The sequence below is a fragment of the Balaenoptera physalus genome (genome assembly GCF_965194825.1).
Source record: "Balaenoptera physalus genome assembly, chromosome: 1".
NCBI lineage: Eukaryota > Metazoa > Chordata > Mammalia > Artiodactyla > Balaenopteridae > Balaenoptera > Balaenoptera physalus.
Genome location: NC_138882.1, coordinates 145,755,113 through 145,774,223, shown reverse-complemented (window position 1 = coordinate 145,774,223; position 19,111 = coordinate 145,755,113). Strand labels below are relative to the sequence as shown.

General features: G+C 43.7%; 1 protein-coding gene across 8 annotated transcripts in view; it reads left to right on the top strand.

The window, feature by feature from the left end:
• Positions 1 to 19,111, top strand: part of FGGY (FGGY carbohydrate kinase domain containing) — a 416,066-nt gene that overhangs the window by 205,596 nt on the left and 191,359 nt on the right. For 7 of the 8 annotated variants that reach the window (XM_082418647.1, XM_082418641.1, XM_082418642.1 and 4 more), the window contains one exon: positions 6,658 to 6,786. The exons of the other annotated variant lie outside the window; for it this stretch is intronic. In XM_082418647.1, the coding sequence (XP_082274773.1) occupies positions 6,658 to 6,786 (129 nt within the window). The remainder of the gene's footprint in view (positions 1 to 6,657; positions 6,787 to 19,111) is intronic. 8 annotated transcript variants of the gene reach the window in all.

The following is a 19,111-nucleotide window of genomic DNA, read 5'->3' as shown; positions in this document are numbered from 1 at the left end:
GTCAGGAAAGAGGATTATGTGTGTGTCTGAAACTGTTCCCAAAGTGCTCATTAGTCATAGATAATTGAAAAACTGGTAGGGGAAGATTTGGTGTAATAGAACCCCTGCCTGTGAAGAGCAACTGTAACCACCGGCTAATTGTAGGCCCCAGCTCGTGACCCTCACGCCAACTCTGCCCATCAGAATGGGAACCAGTGGACAAAAGCCCAAGAGCCCTCAGAGCAATTGCTTTTTTACACCCCAAGGTGAGAGTGTGTTCACAGGAACAGAAGCCAACCAGATCAAGAAAATAAGTGGACTGGCTTTGGGCCTCTCCCCTGCCTTCAGGCTGAGGAGCAGGGTTTGGCAAAGGCTTGCGGTATTCTCCTTACTTTAATTTTGCTTTTATTTTAATCTAACTAGTTTCTTTTGATCACAAAAGGAATACAAGGCCAAGGTACAGAAGAAGCACAAATGACAGAGAAGAGCGCCCTGCCCTGGATCCCAGTCCCCGCTGTAACAATATTCTGCGTATTTTTCTAGGACTTTTCTGAAAGCGTATGTGCTTACATTTCTGTGTCCTCTAACAAAATTCATAAATGGGATCATACTCTGAATGCTACTCTGCATCTTGCCATTTTCACTTAATTTATCTTGGACTCCCTTCCAAATCCATATCTTAATTCTTCCTCATTCATTTTAATGGCTATGAAGGATTCTGCTGAATACATGTGCCCTAATTTATTCACCCTGCACAGATTTAAGGGGGAAAACACCTTCAAAAATATTACACAAGAAACACATGTTCAAGGTAGAACAATTAGAAAGTATAGGTTGGGGACTTCCCTGGTGGCACAGTGGGTAGGAATCCACCTGCCAATGCAGGGGACATGGGTTCGAGCCCTGGTCTGGGAAGATCCCACATACCGCAGAGCAACTAAGCCTGTGCACCACAACTACTGAGCCTGCACTCTAGAGCCTGCGAGCCATAACTACTGAGCCCGCGTGCCACAACTACTGAAGCCTGCTTGCCTAGAGCCCGTGCTCTGCAACAAGAGAAGCCACAACAATGAGAAGCCTGCGCACCGCAACGAAGAGTAGCCCCCGCTTGCCGCAACTAGAGAAAGCCCGTGCGTAGCAATGAAGACCCAACACAGCCAAAAATAAATAAATAAATAAATAAATTTATTTAAAAAAAAAAAGAAAGTGTAGGTTAGTAGCAAGAAAAAAAAATCATAATTTCACTATCCAGAGAAAACCTGTTCTCTGTATTTTTTCCCTGGGACTGTGTTTTTACAAATAAGTCCATCTACATCTTTGTTGTTGTTCTTAAAAAGAAGTCATCTCCGGGACTTCCCTGGTGGTCCAGTGGTTAAGACTTCGCCTTCCAATGCAGGGGGTGCAGGTGAAACCCCTGGTCAGAGAGCTAAGACCCCACATGCCTCAGGGGCCAAAAAACCAAAACATAAAACAGAAGCAATATTGTAACAAATTCAATAAAGACTTTAAAAAATGGTCCATGTCAAAAAATCTTTAAGAAAAGGAAGTCATCTCTACATAATGTTTCGCAGCCTGCATTTTTCAGTTGGCTCTGTTGTTTTAAAAATAAAAATGATTTCCTTTTCTTGCCTTTCTCGCTGCAGGTTTATTTTCTTAAATGATAAACAAAGAGCTCAAAGCTGTTGGTCATCAGGCTACATGGCCTTAGTTGGCTCCGCCTGAGGTCCCCTGCTGCCTCTCTTGCCCAGGAGGCCACAGGTCTCCTCTCCTCCCTGGTGCCCTCTTTGCAAACATATGAACGCCTCAAACACTCTGTGTCCCTTGGGGCTCCCTATGGTGAACGCGCTTTTCACTCTAATGGCATCCATCTCCCCGAGCACTGAAACCAGCAATCTGCCACCTGTCTTTCCAGACCAGGCTCAAATGTCACCTTCATCTTGATTTCCTGCTCTCCCCCGGGCCACCCTCACCGTCCCTCCTCGGTGCTCTGGGATCACCACGCACATTCTCCTTTGAGAGCGTTTCATCTATGGTCTGGAGAGCCTTGGTTTGCACAGACCACTGTGTGAGCCTTCTGAGGTCAGAAGCTCCTCTTTCACTCATTCGCCAGCACCTAGATCTGGGCACAGGGTAATCGAAAATATCTGGGGCCATCCTCATTACCCCTGTTCTTGAAATGTTTGCTAAAATGCGTGAATAAATGGTTGAATGAAGAAGGGAAGAGACTGAAAATGCTGAGGCTGTGAAGTTCTCATTAAGTCTGGGAAAACCGATGCTGTGATTAATTTAATTTTATGGTGAAAGAAGAGCGAAAGGAGGATTATTTCCGGAAAAGTCGTCAAGACACACTAAAGCCTGCTTCTGACAGCTCTTCTGGTCCCCAGTGCACTTCTGGCTGATAAAGTGTGATTTCCTGGGATGAATTCTCAGAGATTCCCGCCTGTTTCTATCATCCTCTCTTATGCCAAGCTGTTTCCCTTTGGGCTCTAGCTAAACAAAGCTTCTTCCTGCTTGGGGTCCAGATAGACGGTTCCTGAATGCTGTGGTTCCAGTTCACAAGAGGGTGTTAATCTTTGTGCATATTTATTTTTGTTCTTAGACGACTGGATGGAGGAGAAAGCCTGGCTTACTGCCCTAGGTCGGGTTCTTTGGAAGCAGATGCTGAGACAGATTTGGGGGTATAAGATGGTCATTAGGGGTTGCCACCTGTGAAAGGAAGGGGGCTGGAGTAGGATTGGGCGGAGGGAGAAATCAAATGTGATGAAGTCCCACGAGACCTTGGCCGACCTGGCAGAGTATTCTGGAGTGAGTGGTGCCCATCAGAGCCCTCTGATCCCACTCTGCTAAGTCTCTAGGTGTGGCCACCCTGGGAAAGGCATCACCTCATCAAGATGATACTCGAGGAGCTGGCAGCTGTCTGCTGACAGCTGGCAGCTGACCTGACTGCCCACTGGACAGCAGGTCCATCCTTAATGGGGATCCAGGTGGTGATGGCTCCCTATCTACCATACTCCCCATATCCAAGCAATCACCACGACCTGCCATTTCTTTTTCTTTTTTTTTTTTTTTAACATCTTTATTGGAGTATAATTGCTTTACATTGTTGTGTTAGTTTCTGCTGTATAACAAAGTGAATCAGCTATACATATACATATATCCCCATACCCCCTCCCTCTTGTGTCTCCCTCCCACCCTCCCTATCCCACCCCTCTAGGTGGTCACAAAGCACCGAGCTGATCTCCCTGTGCTATGTGGCTGCTTCCCACTAGCTATCTATTTTACATTTGGTAGGGTATATATGTCCATGCCATTCTCTCACTTCATCCCTTCCCCCTCCCCGTGTCCTCAAGTCCATTCTCTAGGTCTGCATCTTTATTCCTGTCCTGCCCCTGTGTTCTTCAGAACCATTTTTTTTTTTTTTTAGATTCCATATATATGTATTAGCATACGGTATTTGTTTTTCTCTTTCTGACTTACTTCACTCTGTATGACAGACTCTAGGTCCATCCGACCGGCCATTTCTTGCTCCACAAAATCTCTCCTATCTGCCTCTGTTTCTGCATCTCACTTGCCAATAACGTTAACAAATGCCCTTCTCTTTTCTCTGGTTACTGAGATAGCTTCACCACTGCTTTTCCTTATCCCGTTCTGTCCTCTGCTACAGTGCTGCCAGAGAGACCTTTAAAAAGATGCAAATCCATGTCTGTGAGTCTGGGTAGTATATTCAATATCTTGTAATAAACGATAAGAGAAAAGAGTAGAAAAAAAGAATCTAGATATATACATATATGTATCACCAAATAGCTTTGCTGTACACCTGAAACTAACACGATATTGTAAATCAACTCTACTTCAAAAAAAGAAAAAAAAAAAGATGCAAATCCAGTCACCTCACTCCCTGGCTTAATGCTCTTTCAGAAGCTTACAGTGATCTTGGTGATAAATTCAAACACCTTAGTCTGGATTTCCCTACTTTTCTCTCCAACCTTATAGGCCTCCTCCACCCCCTGCTGGGCCCCACCCCAGCGTATGTGCCAGTTCAGTCAGCCCGGTTGGCCGTCTCCCTTCTTTCTTGGCCTTTGCTCAAGATGCTGCCTCTGCTGGGAAATCTACCTGTGCTCCTCCAGCATGTAATTTGAACCCAGATCTTATGGCTGCAAGCCCAGGCCTCTCTCTGCACCTCGCCAGCCAAGGCTTCTTTCTAGATGACTGTCCAAAAGGCTTGGAAGTGTACCCCACCCTGCTAATCCTTTTTCTCTTCTGAACCTTTTTTTTTTCAGTGAAAATGACAGCCTTTGTGTTTGTGAGGATTGGGGATGAAGGTGGAATAGAAGTTCCCATTTTGACCTTCCTGTGAAAATTCACCCTGAAAAAAAAAAAATCTGAATGTAGTGGGCAGGATTTCTAAATGATGCCACTTTTTAAACATACATAATGTTTGTTCTACAAATACATCTCTTGATTCCTTCATTCACTTAGAAGCTGCACCAGAATGTAAATGTAAAGAATAAGAGCACGGGTTTGGTATCCGTCAGAGTGGAATCCATGCCCTGTGCTCCAACACTTTCAGTGACTTTCCCCATCCATCTGTGCAATGGGGACAGATTAGAACAGTACCCACGTAGGGTATGTTCCCATAGGGTTATTGTGACAATAAAGTGAGAAAATGCATGACATGTCCTTAGCACGGTCCCCAGCATAGAAGTGCTCAGTGAATGGGAATGCTGCCTTGTATGTGCTAGCTAGTAGACATAGTGACATGATTGAGACAGTGTCCAGAGCCAGACTGTCCGCAGCTAAGGGTGCTGCTCTCCTCCAGGTTTCTGCTGGTTGTGCATGCAAAGCAGACTAGAGGCTCTCTGTGCTCTCCACCCCATCACTTGAGCACCTGGACCTTATCCTCCAGTCCAGTGCTGTCCAATAGAAATATAATAGAAGCCAATATGTAATTTAAAATTTTCCAGTAGCCACATTAAAGTAAAAAGACATAAGTGAAATTAATTTTAATATATCTCATTTAACCTAATATATCCAAAATATCATTTCAATATATAGTTGATCTAAAAACTATTAATGAGATATTTTACATTCATTTTCTCATATGAAATCTTTGACTTCTGATGTGTATTTTCCACTTAGTACCTCTCAATTCAGACTCTCAATTTTCACTGTAAATACTTGATTTAGATTTCTTAAATTAACGTTGAAAAAGTAGATTTGCACGCCCAAGTTGTTCCAAACGTACTTAAAAGTTTTTCAGTAACTGAACTATCAGTTTTGAAATTGAAATGGAAATGAATTCACATGAAATTAATTTAGCACCTTGGTTACTCGGGCCACATTTCAAATGTTCAATCCGCATGTGCCTAGTGACTCACATATTGGACAGTGGCACTCTAAGAAGCCATGCAGCGGGTTCAGTCTTCTTCTGCTTCTTTTTCTTAGCTAAACTTTTTCCAAATTGGATAGAATTTGATAAATGGATAAAAATGATGTTGTGGAGGAGCTTTGTTTTCAGTTAGGGGAGGTCGTGAGCCATTCGCCCTCTGCCTCCCTCTCTAACCACCCCCCCCCACCCCCGCCGCCACCTCCACCCGCAGAAGTCCTGCAGCACCTCTGCGCATCCCTGGAACTCCATGGAACAATTAACAAGTGGCAGGAATCTTAGCACTGAGCAAATGGCACACATTCAGAATCTTGGACCCTTGGAGCTCAGAGGGATCTTAGCATATATAGAGGTCCAGCCCCACCCTTCTTGCAGTGCAGAAATACTTATGATAAATTCTTTGGCTGGGGTGGGTGGAGGGCGTGACTCAGCCCCTGCTGAACACCTGGGAGCAGATGGATCCCTTCATTCTCTAATGACTTACATGGTTCTCTGTGTCCTGATCTCATCTCCCTAACTAGGTTGGGGGCAAGGATCGCCTCTTACAGTGACACAGCGCCCACACAGCGCAAGACAATCAATAAATTCTTAACTGAAGGCCTGACTGACTGCAGGAATTCAAGGTCACCCAAAATATCAGGGTCACTGCATTGCACAACTCCAAAGAACACCATTCACATTGTACTCTGTGGTTGTGCAAGTAGCAGCCTTGTAAAGTTTGCAAAGTTTAGACTGGGCTCTCTTTTCCAGCTGAGAAAAACTTTTAAGAAATTCTTTGTTGAAACAAAATAATTTCCTCCCTTATCTTCTGATAGGAAGCAACTACATAAGTAAATTTTCTCAACTTCTTTAGGAATATACGTTAATCAGGGAGTGTGTATGGATGTGTGAATGTGTGTGTGTGCGTGCGTGTGTGTGTGTGTGTAAGGTATGCTGGTAGGGCTGCTGTGTTAGGAAGCTCGTTTGGAACAGTTTGACCATTTCAACCTAGGCTCCAAGAGGCCACTGCATTTGTATCTTTTGGAATTTCTCATGAATGGAATCTTTCTCTGATTTGAAAGATGCCGTAGAGCTCTTGGCTCTGTAAAGCACCCCAGAGCATGACCTTTGGGAACCAAGGACATATACCAAATGAGTGTAGGGACTCTTCGCAGCTGCATGGTTTCCATCTTCATGAAGCTGAGAAAAGGCAGAGGAGAGGGGAGGGGGCAGAGAGGTTCTCTTAAGAAAACCCTGTTTGCTTTTGTGTTTTTCAAACTGACAGGTGTTTATTTTTTCTCCTGTCTACCCAGGAAACCAAGTGCTGCCTCCTGGAACTTCTCTTGGAAATGGGCTCACACCAGAGGCAGCAAAGGACCTTGGCCTTCCTGCTGGAATTGCAGTGGCAGCTTCACTAATTGATGCCCATGCGGGAGGACTAGGTAATCTCTTACTCCATGTCACTACCAACACTGTGTTCAAACTCTCCTCAGAATCAAAGACACTCCTTTTCTATTTTTAAAGCAGAGACTGAGAGCTGGTGATTCAAGATACAGTAAAGTAAAACCTTTAACAGTTAGGCATGTGGGTAGAATTGTAGAACTTTTCATCAATTATAGGATTCATTTATAATTTTATTAATTTCTCCATAAAATAATAGAAAAAATGATGTGAATAAATATCTGGGTGGTTCTTTCCTTTACCGAAAATTTGATAAAGATACATTAACTTCCAACCAGCATGGATGATGATGGTGTACTTACCTGTACTGCTTTTTTCTACAGATACTCCAAAACCCTTACAATTCTAATTTTATTTTCATAATATATTTGGCTTATATGCTATGTCCAATTACTTGGGTATATTCCTGATTTCATCTTCTAAATAAGTTTCCAACCTGGCATTCTTGTATTCATTTATTCATTCATCAAAGACCCATTGAACACTTAGTATGTCCCAAGCATGGCGCTGGGGGACAGTGAAGTTAATTAAAAACAAACAAACAAACAAACAAACAAGATCTCATCCCCAAATGGAAGGCAGACAATGAGACAAGGTTTACAGTAAAGTGTGATAACTCTATCCTCTTCTTCATCCTTACTGCAGTTTTTTGGCAGGGAGGGAGGCATTGTTCAGATTCTCAATATTTTTCACTTCAGCTGTAGCCAAATTTTTCCTAGCCTTTCTTTCTAAGAGTGTTTCTTTTTAAATTATGGTTCGAACTTCATGAGATCAATTTAGTAGACCATGACCATTGGATTTTCAGAATAGAATGGACCGACCAGAGTAGAAAATCTCAGAGTATGTCTAGCACAGTAAGGGTAAGCACTTTTTTGTGGAACTTACGTTTCCACTTGCATTTTATGTGTCTGTGCATGTGTATACTGGGCCATGATGAAAGTGAATTTCTTACTATGAGTTACAGTCCAAAAAACTTTGAAAGATATTTTAGTCCCTACTTCATATTACAGACAAGAGTTATCTATTTAAATGCTTTCATCAGGCTGCATTCCCAGAACTCTGTCCATGCATCTTCACCTCCATGTCTTTGCACATGTGTTTCTCTGCCTAGGATGACTGGTCCTCCACTTTGCCCACTTGCTAACTTCTACTCTAAGTTGAAGACCCATCTTAGATGCGTTCTCCTCTGTGTAGCTTTCCATGGAAGACACTTCCATTTATGTTGAAATTCTCTAAGCTGTCCTTCTTTCAGCACTTTTACCTACCCCTATGGAAGAAATGATTGTGTTGTAATTGCTGTTTTATCTGCTTGTCTTTTCCACCAGATTATAAGCTCCTTGAAGACAGGGGCATTGTATTACTCATCTTGTGTAACCTGTGCTGAGCTGTGTCTGGTTCTTATAGGTGCTTGATAAATTTATTAAATGAATAAAGTCACATTAAGGCAAGAATAAGGTAAAATAGCCCTACCCTGTAGAGTGAAAGTTAATCTTGTTTCCTTATACAGCAGATTATTAAGCAGTGACTAGTTCTACTGCATGGTCTCTGGATTTTCAGAGCAGGATAGCTCTCATCTATCTACAAACATGTCTGTCTTATTCATCTTTATGTGTTCAGGATCTAACACAGTGCCTGAGAAATAGTAACCAGCCAGTAATGCATGTGGGTTGGAAAATACTGCTATAGGCAAGGGTGTTTCTTTCCCTTTTCAGTGTGGGCAGTGTCTGCTTTTGATTGGAATGTCATGATTTTGGTTTTTAAGAACAGGTACAAATAGAATTTGTGGTCTAGACAGACATGGAGTGTTCCTGTCTCCTAGTAATCCTGACCTCCCATAACCTGCTTGAGGCCCGGGAAGCTTCCTCCATCATGCTCTTTCACTTATCCCTGGGCCAGCAGTCTCCGTCATCTACCCGCACCCAGGGGACAAGCACTAGGCTTGGACCACCACATGCTGAAAGTCAGCAGGCTGCACCTTGGGAACTTGCAGGACTCTGGTTCCCTTGTCAGTTTCCCAGACCTCCCTTAGGAACAGACCGAAACACACCTTCTCACTTCTGCCCAGGACTCGCTGCGCCCTCTAGGAAGGGAGACTGTGTCCTTACAGGCACCTGGTACTGAAGACACTCAGAGATGTAAGTCTAACCACACTGAAAGGAATCCAGTCCGTGAAACGACCCCCCTCTTTTCCTAAATCAGAGATGGTCAGTGGCAGAAATTTTTACCCTTAGAAGCTTTGGCTGAGATTTTTTTTTTGCCCTTTAAAACACAAATGCATGGGGCTTCCCTGGTGGCGTAGTGCTTAGGAGTCCACCTGCCAATGCAGGGGACACTGGTTCAGGCCCTGGTCCGGGAAGATCCCACATGCCTCAGAGCAACTAAGCCCGTGCGCCACAACTACTGAGCCTGTGCTCTAGAGCCTGCGAGCCACAACTACTGAGCCCACGAGCCACAACTACTGAAACCCGTGGACCTAGAGCCTGTGCTCAGGAACAAGAGAAGCCACCGCAATGAGAAGCCCGCGCACCGCGATGAAGAGTAGTCCCCACTCGCTGCAACTAGAGAAAGCCCACGCGCAGCAACAAAGACCCAACACAGCCAAAAATAAATAAATAAATAAAAACAAAACACAACACAAATGCGCTTACGTTAGTGAGTTTCCCTTGTGTTTTCCAAAAGTAAGTTCTTTAAGTGGAAAGATAGCCTAGGACCTTGGCTTCTTAAAGGGCTGAGCCTAGGGGCCAGCATAGAAGAGAAGAGAGGCCCGAAAATCTTGAAAAGGTCGTCCACCCATCCAGCCGTGCAGTTACTAAAGATAGCTACTGAATGTGTGTAAACATGGTGGTTACTGGTCTAGGCACTGGAGATTATAGCAGTGAACCAAGCAGCCAAAGCACCACACCTTTTGGAGAGAAAATTCTCATTCTCTCCTGGCCTGCATGTTTGTAACTTAATAGTATTGGTTTGAGACAACTAACCCCTGAGACATATCATGATGCTGTAATAAGGGCTCTGAACGTGGAATCTGAAGATCTGGGTTTAAATTCTTACTCTCTCTACCTGTGTACCTTGGGCCAAATATCATACCTCTTCACACTTCCGAATTTCCCCTTCTGCCATACAAGATAGTGATGCCCTCCTCACAGATGTGTTATGACATAAACAGGTAAAGCAGCTGGTGTAGCATCTGGCACATAGTAGGCACGCAATAATGAGGTATCTTTCTTCAATTTTTCTCACTCTGGAGTGACAGTGCCTGGCACAAAGTAGGAGCTTTATTAATGGAAGTTCCCTGAGTTACTATCCAGGAGAACTGTCTTCCCTTTGCATAGGCAGTCGGAGAAGAACCCCAGGCTCCTGGACTTCATCTGCCTTCCATGAATCTGCCCTAAATTTCCTTCCCCAATACTCTTTTACAGAACACAGGATTCACTACTTTAAGATTCTGTACAGATTGTGGTCAGAAGCAACCTCATGATCTGGTTAGATGAACTCCATGCTAAGAGATTGTCAAGTGTCAGGTTAAGAATCTGGCTTTGGAGTTGGATGCCATCCAGGCCTTGCACAAACAAGCCCCTGACAATCACGGTCCCTTCAAGTGCTGACCTGGTGTGACCTACCTTGGACCCCACATTCTGACTGGTACGAGGGGTCGGCATTCTGCTTTGGAGAAGGACTCTTGGACTCTCAGTCTCCAGGGAAGCCTGGGACGGGAGGATAAAGATCAAAGAAGCAAGTGGAACTCAACTCATGATTTTTCCAGTTCTGGAAAAAAGAGGAGGAAGGACTTGTTGGGAATAGAAATCGAAGCTAAGAGAACATTTTGTACTTAAGGTGCTGGTTCGTAAGTTCTCCCGCAGATAGCCAGAAGACGGGAGGAGGTGTGTTTGCTCTTTGTGGGGGTGGTTCTGGCCAGGGCTCCGGCTGCTGCTCTCTTCCTAGCTTGTAAAAATAGTGGTAACTTTGTTCCAGGTCTGTTCTTGGCTCCGGCAGCCCAGCTGTCCTGAACGGCAGTAACAAGCTGATTTCTGTCTCAGGCCCTCCCCCCTAGTTGTTCTTCTTTATCAGACCAGCTTCTGATTCTCCATCACATCCTGAAGCCGGGCTGTCTCCTCCAGGAGCCTTCCCTGACTCCCCCAAGCTGACTTAAGCCCTCCTTCCTCTCGCTCCCATGATGCCTGGGACTTGCCTCCTTTACAGTACACATCACCCAGGTTTATGTGCGCAACTTTGTCTCATTTACAAGTTTGTGAACTCTTTGAGAGTGAGCCCCGTGCCATTTCATTCTTATATCCCAGCAATCAGCGCAGTGTTTTGCGTGTGGAGGACCGTTAACACGTGCATATTTAGTGAATGAGTGAATGAATGGCATCCCCTGCGTGAGGGATGGATATTCAACTGAGAAGTAGAGTAACCTCTCGTTACAGAGGCGGCTGCCCTGTACATTATGTGTACCTGGCTCAGTTCTTCATGAAGCGAATGAGTTGTTCTGAGCGCTCCCTGATCCAGTCCTGGATGTCTGGAAACTCGTGTCCTTTGTGCTCCCATCATGTTAGCAGGTGTTGGCCAAGAGCAAACGTTGTGCCTAGGTTTAGCGTCACTCTGATTCCAGATACTGGGTTTTTTGCCAGATGTTGATTTGGCTTAAATTGCTCACTAGGCCAGATGTTGATTTGGCTTAAATTGCTCATCTGAGTTTCAGAATCAAACCAAATTGAGGATTTTGAATTTCTCCCTCCCCTCCCTTCCCCTCCTCTCTCCTCTTCCTTCCTTCCTTTCTTATAGCAGAAGAATTGGTTTAGCCCATCTTGCAAAAGGAGCTTCTGGTCCATGCCCTCTTAGAGCAACACATAGTTAATTCCAGTGAGCAGTAAAGCTTGCCAACTTTTCTTCTCACCATTGTCAGTGCTCTAGAAGCAACACTGATTCTCAAAGCAACTTTATACATACTATTATTTTGTTCCATTCGTTAAATGAAATAATGAGGCTCACAAAGACTACCTAACTTACCCAAAGTCACACGGTTAGTAAGTGGTAAATGCATGATTTAAACCCACACTATCTGATTCCAAAGCTCACACTACTGATCACTATGCCTTATGGAATGCATATCTGTTACAGTGTGCTCCAGTCTACTCTTGAATTTGACACTTAAAGTAGCATTTGAGCGAGTAACAAGTGTTAAAAAAAGAAAGTCTTTCAATAAATATTTATTGATGACCCCCTTTACTAGTTGATGAGAGTATAAGGTGAATATGAGAGAGAACTGGACTTGTGGGAACTTGTAGTCTAGTAGAGAAAACAAACATTAAGTAAACAATGCAATTATATGTTCCAAGTATATAAGGCTTTGGAAAAATATGGAATGGGCCCAGAATTGAGACTTGAAGAATTATAAAAGGATTCCTAGAGGAAGTGATGTCTGTAATGTAACTGCAACATTTCCTGCCCTATTATTGCTTCTTGGTAAAATGCAATTCATTTACTTGTTGTAACTTTCCAACTTCAGTTAGGCTTTATTTCTAATAATAATAATAATAATAACAGTAATACCACTAATAAAACAAGAATCACTACCCATATTGGTACTACCTTTCATGTGCCAAGTACTCTGCTGGACACTTCATATACTTTATCTCTTGCTTCTCATGATGATCCTACAAGGCAGAGGTTATTTCCCATTCTGTACGTGAGGAAGCTGAAGGCAGAAAGAGTAACATTTCCACCATCACATAGCTAGTATCGTGGCAAGATTTGAACCTGAGTCTGACGTCAGAGCCCTTGTTCTTTTTCTTTGTACCAGTGGTTCTCAACCAGGGGGTATTTTAACTCCCCAGCCGCCTCCACAGGACATTTGGCGCTATCTGGAGACATTTCTGTGATTGCCATTTGGAAAGAGGAACTGGTATGGCATGTGGTGGGCGGAGGCTAGGAATGTTGCTAAACGTCCTACAGAGCGCAGGGCAGCCCCAAAGCAGAGAGTTATCCCGCCTCGAAGTGCTGGGAATGAGAAGTCCTACTCTAAACCGAAACCCTTCCAATGATAGTATTTCCCTTCATCAATTCAGTTTATTTCCGTAGAAGCCAAAACACAGCCCCAAATAAGGGTCTTACTGATATATTAGTACTTTGTCAAAATAGACTTTGTGAAATTAACTCTTCAGTGAAAATAGTTGAGATAAGACAGTAGAGTGAAGACTTCAGACTAGGGAATATAAGATGATTCCTGCCCCTTCCGTCTTACCCAGAGTCTGACATGAGACCACTTGTCCAGCTTTCAGCACATCATATACACTCGCCTCCTTGCCTTTGGTCATGCTGTTCGCTCTGTTTGGGGTGACCCCGCTCCCCACCTAGACAGTCCTACTCACGTGTCAGCAGTCAGGCTACATGTTACTTATACAGTGGAGATGTCTCCAAACTGAGCCCTGCTCTTAGAAACCAGGATTCACTCCCTCCTCTGTGTTTCTGCCACACTTTCACCTATTTCATTTTTCCCACCAAATCATGTTCACTCTGCCCATCATTCAGCATAGGACCCACAGAGTCAGTCCCCTGTGACTCAGTGAGTTAATTAAGATAATAAAAGTGAGAGGATTTTGAAATATACAAAACAAGGATTGCTAAATCCAGGTAGGGGAGCCTTTAAAAAATATATAGATACCTACAGCCTACCCGCGAAGGATCCTGAGTCTGAGTGTCTGGGGCGGGGCCGGGAAACCGATTATAGGATGGAAGTCGTCACCTGGTGCCCAGAGGAGACGGTTTGCGGGACAGGTTGGCACTGGGCACACAGGTCAGAAGCAGAAGTGGTGTGCAACTCTCAGGTAGGCAAATCAGACCAAACCACAGCTGTGCTGAGAAGGAGCCAGGCCCAGGCTCGGACCGGAAACTGGGCGCAGGAGGGAGTGTGTCCAACAAGAAAGAGAAGCTTGGATCCAAAGAGGCAGACGGTCTGTAAGGAGGGGGATTAGAAGAGCAGATAAAGTCTTGCTGGGCAATCTGGAAGGAGAAAAGCGGTGTCAGTGCCCAAGCAGATAGGGCGAGGATGACTCCGGGAGTTCCTGGATGTGAATCAGAAAGGGGGAGGAGGAGTTTGTTGGTGCGATTTTAAGGTTATTGTGTTAGGCTGAGGTTTGGTTTAATGAGAACCACTGCCGCCTGAGACCAGAGCAGCCGCATGAGCCTTGGTGAGGGGCAGAGGGGATGGGGGGAAGGACGGCTTTGGGTTTGCTGTCCCCAGACCCCAGGCCTTCCCCGGAACACTGCGCTTCTCTGGACTGTGAGGGATGAGCCTTAGCTGGGAGACCACTCTTTTCTGTGGTCAGAAATCAGGGAGAAATGCAGGCCTGCGGGGCTACAGCCCCTTCCTGCTGTCCTACCCCTCTCTAAATCTGTGCCACACAACCCAAGATATGCAGCTGTGAGCCTACCCTGAAATGGTTAACTTCTTTATTTTATATACAGAGTCCTGTTTGGATAATGAGTGATCATAGGCTTAAGAACTAAAAGGTTGCTCAAAGACTTTCTGTATCAAATTCTTCAATATGCAGATGAGAAAACTGAAGCCCAGAAAAACAGTGAGTCATCCAAGGTTACCCCAGCAAATTACCGTCAGAGTTGAATTTAGAAACTGAGCCTCCTAATTCATTGGTCAGGGGCCCTGCCCCTGTTATGCCACACCATCTCCAAATTAGGAAAAGGGAATGGTTTTGGGTATCTGGAACTCTATCCGTCGTGGAAAATAAGAACAGGCAAGAAGTGGGTGTATTCACACCTGTGCTTATGTATATGTGCAGCTGTATATGCATTGCATGTACATACACGTGTATGTGTGTATACATCCCTGTATGTGCGTATATGTTATTCCGTTCTACACATGATATCCCATTTAATGGCTGCAGTCAGGATCCTGGCTGGCTATCAAATAGGTAAACTAGTTGTTCTACGCCACTCATGAGTAAGTCTCTTCCATTTCGTGGTCACAGTCTGCATTAAGGGTCTCCCTCAAAAGCTGGTAATAATAAAAATACCTGGCATTTCAAGTTCCTTCTGAAAAGTTCAAAACAATTGTTTTTGTTTCAGTCTGTGCCCAGCTTTGTGCTGGGCACTTAAATAGTCAGTGTCATCAGCTCACAACCACACTGTGGGCTGCCATTGTTTTCTGCATTTAATATACAAGGATATCAAGGTTTAATAACTTGTTTCAGTGTGACATTTCAGTAAATGATAAAGTTGGATCCTAGGTCCAAGTTTTTTTTTACTCCAGAGCCCATGAGCTTTTTCCCGCTTGCCCTTCTAGTATATTTATGTATGTCTAGGTATGTCTGTGCATTTACTTACCTTAGCCTATAATTACACAAACATATGTCTATATCTAAAACGGAAGATAGAGCTTCTATTAAACATTCTTCCAGGTAGGTTTGTTTCTAGATCCATTTTATGGATGAGAGAGTTGAGGCCCAGATTGGGGAAGGGACTTAATAAAATATACTTCAAACAGCACACATGTTTGGGGCTCTCCCAGTCACGGGGAATAAGACCAGGCTTATTAGACCAGGCTGGCTATTTTTTGACTGTGTAGTGGAGAGATCAGTAATACTAAAGTTGATAATAATTTTGTTGATTATTTTTGTTGATTAATGTTGAAATGAATGTTGATATTAAACTTATCTGTGTAGTGACTTGCCACTTTCAAACCATCATCCTGGTATTTTTGCTTCCATTAATGGTTGAGCAAATGAACACTCCAGTAGGTGAAGGGATTTGCTTAAGGATACAGGATGAGGAAGGATTGGATCCAAGACTGTAATGCTGATCTGTCTCTCCCCGTCATTTCACATTTACTTTGGTGAAGACTTTTCATCAAACAATGGAGCAAGTGCTTCCTTCTAAACAGAGCAGAGCGTGTTGACTCAGTGTGAGTTCCTGTGCCCAGAGTCCCTGATTTCAAGCAAATCTCTGACCAACTCATCAGCTTCAGAACCTTATCTGGTATCCAGAGGGAATTTTTAACCAGAAGGTTCTACTTATTCACTCATGTATTAATATGTGACTGAAAAGATGAGCTGCTGTTTTCCTTCGCTGAGCTTGGGAACAAAAACAAAAACACACAGAATAACCCGGCCCCAGGTCCTGATGCTGCCAACCACCTGTTAGGAGGACTTCCCACCCCAAGTTCAAAAGGTAGAAGACTGCTGGAAAAGTGTTTGTTTGGGGACCCAAAGTCTAAGATTGCACTTGCGTCACTGGCTGTGAGAGTAGGCTTACCCCAAAGGTCCACTGTTTTTCATGGCACAGAAACTCAGCACATGGTGCTTCACATCCATGTAATAACCCGGAGCGCTAATGTTTACTCTGGGACTTGCACATCCGCAGCTGTTGGTGGGAAAATGCACATCTCCAGTCATCGCCCCTCCGCGGCAGCCTCACATCTGAACTGCTGTCTGCTTCCTTATCATCTCCCCATGGGCCTGGGTAATTTCCTTGTTTTCAATTTTCTCTTAACTAAGCATTCATATGAGTCATTATAAAGGGTGAAGAGAAAAAAAGATTGTTTTTTCCCTGCACTGAGGATCTTGAGGATTGCTTCCTGGCATCCTGCAGCCATTATAGATGTCTAGAGAAACTAAGAAAGAAAATTTTTGGGGATATAGAAACATTGTACTAGTCTCTAGTTAGATCTTTTAGTATCATCTCCCCCACCCCAGCTTGATAACTCTAATTTTGTCATGTTGTGTGCTATGATATAGGAATGTGACTTCTAAGGACAGTGAAAATGAAAAAGTCTTGAGGTAACACAACAGTAATTAAGAACACATAACTGATTCAAATCCTGATCCACTTCCTGTCTGTGTGACCTTGGGAAGTCACTTGACACTTCATGCCTCAGTTTTTCCATCTGTGAAATGGGAATAATAATCGCACCCACCTCATAGAGTTGTTTGAAGAATAAATAAGCTAATATCTGTAAAGCACTTAGAACAGTGTCTGGTAGTGCTATGTGTATTTAGGTATGACTAATGGGATCTCAGCTGATTTACATTATGAATGATAGCAGTGAGCAAGAGAAATTCAAAGATTCATTCCTTTATTTACCAAATATGTGATATCTTCCTTTTATGTGCCAGGCATTGTTGTAGGGGTGTTGGATATAGTAGTAAATAGAGACAAGCTCCTACTCTGTAGAGCTTCTATCTTGCTGGGGGTGTTCATAACCTTACATATAAACATATATGTGTATATTTTTATATGCACTGAATGCATGCATGCATATGTATGCACACACATGCACATGTATGGGCATGTTCATGCATGTGCTTATGTGTGTCCACATGTGTGCATTTGTTATACATATCTGTATGAGCATCCATGTATACATGTGTGTGCACAGATGTGCCTATATCTGCATGCTCATAAATGAGTATGTATGTCTGAATGCTTGTGTGTATGTTTGTGTATATGTGTGTGTGCCAGTATACACAAACACACACACACACATACACGCTTGGATATATGTGTTTATGCATGTGTGGATATATGTGTGTATATATGTATGTGTATAGGCATGCATGTGTGTTTATCAGGTACTGCTAAGTGTTATGAAGAACAGATCTGTGTAAAGCAATGGAGAGTTCCAGGAGTTGCTGCCAGTACAGAGAGTTCTGGAAAGTTTAATCCAGAGTGGTGACATTTGAGGAAACAGACCTCAGTGAAGTGAGGGAACATTTTATGGTTTAAGAAGCAAGGTAGCAATTAATTTAATCAGCAAATATGTGTTAGGCCCATACTTGTATGGGCCTCAGATGCCATACAGGGCACTGGGGCTGCCAGAGATGAGCCAGTCCTCTCTCTAGAGGAGCTTAGCAGCTGGTGGAGAAGGCAGACCTGTCATCAGAAAAATCTCATTGTAACCTGCATGCTGCTTTTCCCAGATGAGAGGGAAGTGTCACAAGAGGGCAGGGAATAGATCAACTAGCTCTGCCAGGACAAGTGAGAGAAGCATCACCTAGGAGGTGGAAACGGGATAAGCATTTCAAGAAGCAGGAACAGAATGTGAAAAACTTCAGAGTGTGGAATGGCCTGACTTCATCAAGGAGCATTTCAGTATGGGAAGCTTGCTGTTCAAGTGTGAGGGGAACAGTGAGAGATGGCTGGGAAATCAGAGCCGTGTACCATGGTGTGGGCTCTGCGCTCCCAGCTTTGCCACTGGTTATTAACAAGTTGCTCAGCTGCTCAGTGCCTCAGAGTTCTCCTCTGTAAATGATAATGACAGTGGCGCCTCATCTGGCGGTTGCATTTTATAGATGCCTTCTCCTGACACATGGTGAGCCCTTAAGTGTTAGCTCTTCCAGGTCAGAAGCTCAAATGTAAAAAGCCTAGAATTCCAAGTCAAGGAGGTTGGATGCTAAAATTAAGTTGGATCAACCCTATCTATTCACATAGCTTCCTCAGCACTGATTGTCATGTGAAAACTATGTCAAGTGTTCTACATGAAGCATTTGCCTTTTGGAGTGCAGCTCTGATTTGTAATACCAATGGGTGATAGTGCAAAGGAACAGTTAGAGCAGTAAAAAGAAAAAAAAATGCCAGCTCATTTTAAGCTTAGAACAAAAGTGTTCACTTCAATGGAATGAAGCAGATGTTTATTTTCCCAGTTCCTGGGAATTCGGAAATAACCCACTTGCTGCCAGGGCTTTGCCGTCTACCTTTGCAACGTCACTTACCCAACCTGCAGAAGCATAGCTGGAAGGGAAAGTGCATTTCCCCACCTCTGACTTCTGTATCTCAGCATCGTTGTTACTCATCCATCAGGCCTGAGGGTGGGCAGTGCTACTTTTCACTGTCTCCTACCCACTCTGATCTTGGCCACTGTCTCTGTGAGAGGAGATTTATCTCTGGTCCTGTCATCTCTCTTCAAATCCAAACAGAGAATGTACAAAGTCTGCCCATGCTCACTGTAGTCTGAGCTGCTGAGTGTTCTTCCAGAGCCCTTTAGGATTTCTGTGCCCATACTTCTGAATGTTCCATCTTCATTTTGTTGGTGGCAATGACAAATTTTCCCACATAACTTCCCTCTGTTCCCATTTTGGTTAGAAATGACTGTTTACTGAACACTGAGAATGGAAAATTCATAGAGGGGCAACGTGAGAAAATAGGTTATTTACACTATTTCCAATTACCCATAGTAAATCGAAATCATAATACAGATAATCCGAAAAACTGAGTATTTTAATTTGAACATAGTTAGGTTTTTGTTTCGCTTGTTGGTACATCCGATTTCTGTCCTTATTTACATATTGTAGT